The sequence below is a fragment of the Haliaeetus leucocephalus genome, unplaced genomic scaffold, assembly GCF_000737465.1.
Source record: "Haliaeetus leucocephalus isolate CR32 unplaced genomic scaffold, Haliaeetus_leucocephalus-4.0 Scaffold210, whole genome shotgun sequence".
In the NCBI taxonomy this organism is placed as follows: Eukaryota; Metazoa; Chordata; class Aves; order Accipitriformes; family Accipitridae; genus Haliaeetus; species Haliaeetus leucocephalus.
In genome coordinates, this window is record NW_010972646.1 from 141,344 (window position 1) to 145,664 (window position 4,321).

A 4,321-nucleotide genomic window follows, 5' to 3' on the forward strand; every position below is an offset into this window, starting at 1 on the left:
GACCCCACAGCTTCTGCCCCCCCCCCAGCACACTGGGCACCCCAGGCCACCCATGGGACCCTGCAGCATCCACACTTGCAGCACAGTGGGCGCACTCTGCCACCTGCTATCACCCGTGGGACCACCCCCGGCACATTGGGCACCCTGTGGCAACCAGTGTCACCCATGGGACCCCACAGCATCCGAAACCCTGGCATGCTGGGCACCCTGTGCTGCCCATGGGACCCCTTGGCACGCTGGGCACCCCTAGGGCTGTCCCCTGGGTGGTGGTGGGTTCTAGGCACCCCAGTGCCACCCTGGGTGGGTGCTGAGGTCCATGTGCCTGCAGGGAGGTGCTGGGGCACCCTGAGGTGGGGGCCCTACTGCAGGCACAGGCGCTGGGGCCCCTCTTGCCCCCCGAGACTCAGCGCAGCCTCGAGAGCTCCTGCATCGCCGCTGTCAAGGTACGGGCACTGTGATGGGCAAAGGATGGGACCTGGGATGGGAGCATGATGGGCACCAGGGTGGCACTGGTGCTGGCACTGGGATGGGCATGTGATGGGCACCGTGGTGGCACTGGAATGGGCACCAGGACGGGCACCAGGGTGGCACTGGGAGTGGCACACAGTGGGCATTGTGGTGGCACTGGAATGGGCACCAGGGTGGCACTGGGAGTGGCACACAGTGGGCATTGTGGTGGCACTGGAATGGGCACCAGGGTGGCGCTGGTGCTGGCACTGGGATGGGCATGTGAAGGGCACCGTGGTGGCACTGGGACGGGCACAGAGTGGGCACTGTGGTGGCACTGGGATGGGCACCAGGATGGGCACCGTGGTGGCACTGGGACGGGCACAGGGGCTGTCCTGGAGCTGTGGGCTGGCAGGGGACCCTGCACCCCGCTGTCCCCACACCTGCTGTCCCCATGCCCGCTGTGCCCTGTGCCAGGCGAAGGTGGAGGTGGCAGTGGCGCAGGAGCTGCAGCTCAGTGAGGACACATGGGCAGAGGAGGCCTCCAGCGAGGAGCTGCAGGAGGGGCTGGCCACCCGCGTCACTGGGGTACGGGCACGGACACAGCGCCCACCGGGCACCTACACCTGAGGGACATCCCCCACTCTGTCCTTTGGGCCCATCCCCTGGGGACCCAGGGCTCTGCGGGGTGACCCACAGCCCTGTAGGCGTGCTGGGGTCACTGGGCACCCCATAGAGACACCAAAGTGCCCGGGTACCCCATACAGATGCCAAGGTGCCCCAAGGGGATGGTGGAGTTGTTGGTACCCCAGGGGATGCCACGGTGGTGGCCGTGTCCCTGGGGTACAGCGGGGTGGTGGCCGTGCCCCCACCCCCAGCAGTGCCTGTGCCCACAGCTGCTGCGGGCACACGTGGACCGAGCCCCCCAGATCACCCCCGAGTTTGGCATGGAGATGGCACACAGCCTCCTGGGCGTGCTGGTGGCCTTTTTGCACAGGTGGGCATGGGGACATGGGGGGACAAAGAGGGGACATGGGGATATGGGGGGACAAGGCATGGGCATGGGGATGTGGGGGCATGGGGAGACCGGGCGTGGATATGGGGACATGGGTACATCAGGACAGCAGATGAGCTCGGGAACACGGGGACATGAGGGGACAGGAGCTGAGCATGGGGATACAGGGATATGGTGGGGGGACAGGGGATGGGCACGGGGACGTGGGTGTCATGGGACAGGAGCCACAGGACAGAGCTGGGATGGCCATGGGGGGGGCAGAGGGGGCACAGGATGAGTGTGCACCTGGGTCCCAGGTCCCCTGGGTGCTGGGTCCCCAGGGTCCCAGCACGGGTGACCTGTCTGGGTGCCCTCAGTTTCCAGCGGAAGGTGGAACGGTTCCTAGAGGCCCCCGGCGAAGCCACCCCACCCGACGGTGCCACCGGCCGTGCCATCGCCCTGGTCAACTGCTGTCCTCCCTTCAGGTGAGGGCACCCCAAACACCCCCCCCCCCCTTCTCAGGTCCCTTGGGTGCTCGGGATGCTCAGGGTCCCCAGCAGCACCCACTGACATCCCTGCGGCAGGACCTTTGCCGAGCGCCTGGCGCAGTTCGGTCATCCGGAGAGCGAGGAGCCCCGACGGCAGGCCCACGCCGCCCTGGACAAGGTGACCCGGCTTTGCAACCATGTCCTCACCCAACGCCTCTTCGAGGATCTCAAGGTGCCCATGCGGCGCGGGACAGCCCGGGGAGGGGACGGCCAGCACGGTGCACCAGGGTGCTGGGCAGGGTGTCCATCAGTTGTGCACCGAGCTGGGTGATGCCCACGGGTGCAATGCTCTGAGTGGCCTCCCACCCCACGGGTGCCACCCGTGGGTGCTGGGACAGCTGCCCACCCCAGCTGCTCCCCCCCAGCCCTACTTCAACAAGCTGATGAAGCGCAAGTGGCTGACCAGCTCCGACGCTTTCGACACCATCGTGATGCTCATCACCAGCTTCACCCAGAAGCTGCGTCCGCTGCGCCCTGAGCCCTACCAGGTGGGTGCCAGGTTTGGGGCCGCCGGGATCCAACGCCATCACCGGCGGCTTCTGCTGACCCTTGTGCCGCAGGTGCTGGTGAGCGAGGTGCACAGGCGGGTGCTCATCGAGTACGTGCGGCCGCTGCTGCAGGTGCGCTTGGTCTGCACCTCGGCCAAGATGCGCGCCCGGGTGGCCGCCCGCCTTGGGGATGAAGCTCGCCAGCTCCGCGAGCTCTTCAGCCGCTTGGTGAGACTCCATCCGTCCCCTCCCCGGCACCCTTGGGTGCTTCTCAAGTGGGGGTGACGGCGCTGAGGTCCTCTGCGCCGGCAGGATTCGGCCTCGCCCTGGCTGGATTCGGTGGTGCCGAGGTTGAGGGAGCTGCTGGTGCTGGAGGACACGGCGGCGCTGCAGATGGAGGTGGGCGTCCTGGTGAGGGACTTCCCCGATGTCCGGTGAGTGCTGGCACCCGGCGGTGGTCCCAGGGGAGTGGCAGTGGGGTGGCATGGCCAGGTGGGACACCGTGGCCCCGTGGGGACAAGAGTGGGGTGGCATGCATCCCCGTAGGGACAGGAATGGGGTGGCACATGTCCCTGTGGCCACCACAGCAGGGTGGCATGGCCAGGCGAGATGCCACCTCCCTGTAGGGACAGGGGCAGGACATGGTGTCCCCATGGGGACCAAAGCGGGGTGACAGGACGCTGCGTCCGTCCTTCCCGGCAGCACCCGCCCCGCTGCCGGTCCCTCCTGGCTGCCCGCCGGGAAGCGGCCGTGGCCTCACGCCAAGTCCCCTCCCCATCCCCGAGTCCCCTGGGGAGCCGGTGGCACGCGCGGGCCCGGCAGGATGCCGCCACTTCGGGGGCTTTAAATAGAACCAGCGCTGGCTGCAACTGGTACCAGTTAAACCTGGGACCAGGCTTCGCCCCGGAGCCGGGTCTAACGCCGCACGCCGAAAGTGGGTGCAATGCTGCACCCCAAATCTGGGCGCGTCATGGTGCTCCAAAGCTGGATGTACTGCTGCACCCCAAATCTGGGTGCGTGCCTCTCCCTAGACATGGGTGCATCGCTGCACCCCAAATCTGGGTGCGTGCCTCTCCCTAGACATGGGTGCATCGCTGCACCCCAAATCTGGGTGCGTGCCTCTCCCTAGACATGGGTGCATCGCTGCACCCCAAATCTGGGTGCATGCCTCTCCCAGGGGACCGGGGTGCCCAGCAGCGGGTGTCCCCGTCCCCTGAGCATCCCCATCCCGCAGACGGAAGCACGTGGCGGCGGTGCTGGACGTGCGGGGGCTGCGGAGCCAGGCGGCGCGGCAGGAGATCCTGGGGGTGGTACAGGACCTGGAGCAGAACGAGACCGAGCCGGGGCTGCCGCGCCAACGCGCCTTCTTCTCCGAGCTGACCGTGGCCCGCGAGGTGCGATGTCTGCCCTTCCACCTGCCGCGCCTGGCACGTCTCTCCCGCCTGCGCCTGCGTCGCCCGCACCCCCAGCGCCCCGGCCAGGCACGGCTCTGAGCGCCCACGACCACGGGTGGGTGCGGCGAGGCACCCCCAGGGCTGGGTGCTCACCTCCTGCATCACCCCAGCCATGCTCGGAGCCCCTCCGCAGAGCTGGGGTGGGGTAGGGGGGCTGTGCTGCCCCAGCTCGGAGCCCGCCCCGGCGCTGTGTATAAATGGTGTGTCAATGCTGTAAATTAACGCCAGAGCCAGTCCTCGTCCTTCGTTCTTGCTCCGGGTCCTCGTGCATGGGGACAGGGGCCATGGGGCCACCATGTGCACAGGGGATGGGGGACATGGGACTGTCCTCACAGACAGGGGATGGGGGACACGGGACCATCCCCAAGCACAGGGGATGGGGGACACGGG

At 67.8% G+C, this 4,321-nt stretch overlaps 1 protein-coding gene across 1 annotated transcript in view; it reads left to right on the forward strand.

Annotated features, from left to right (window-relative positions):
* The window catches only part of EXOC3L2 (exocyst complex component 3-like 2), a 5,445-nt gene extending 1,475 nt beyond the window's left edge, over nucleotides 1-3,970 (forward strand). Inside the window, exons 2-10 of the mRNA XM_010566448.1 lie at nucleotides 329-443; nucleotides 925-1,035; nucleotides 1,344-1,444; nucleotides 1,819-1,926; nucleotides 2,026-2,161; nucleotides 2,355-2,477; nucleotides 2,550-2,705; nucleotides 2,790-2,911; nucleotides 3,712-3,970. Of these exons, the coding sequence (XP_010564750.1) occupies nucleotides 329-443; nucleotides 925-1,035; nucleotides 1,344-1,444; nucleotides 1,819-1,926; nucleotides 2,026-2,161; nucleotides 2,355-2,477; nucleotides 2,550-2,705; nucleotides 2,790-2,911; nucleotides 3,712-3,970 (1,231 nt within the window). The remainder of the gene's footprint in view (nucleotides 1-328; nucleotides 444-924; nucleotides 1,036-1,343; nucleotides 1,445-1,818; nucleotides 1,927-2,025; nucleotides 2,162-2,354; nucleotides 2,478-2,549; nucleotides 2,706-2,789; nucleotides 2,912-3,711) is intronic.
* The last annotated feature ends 351 nt before the right edge of the window (nucleotides 3,971-4,321 follow it).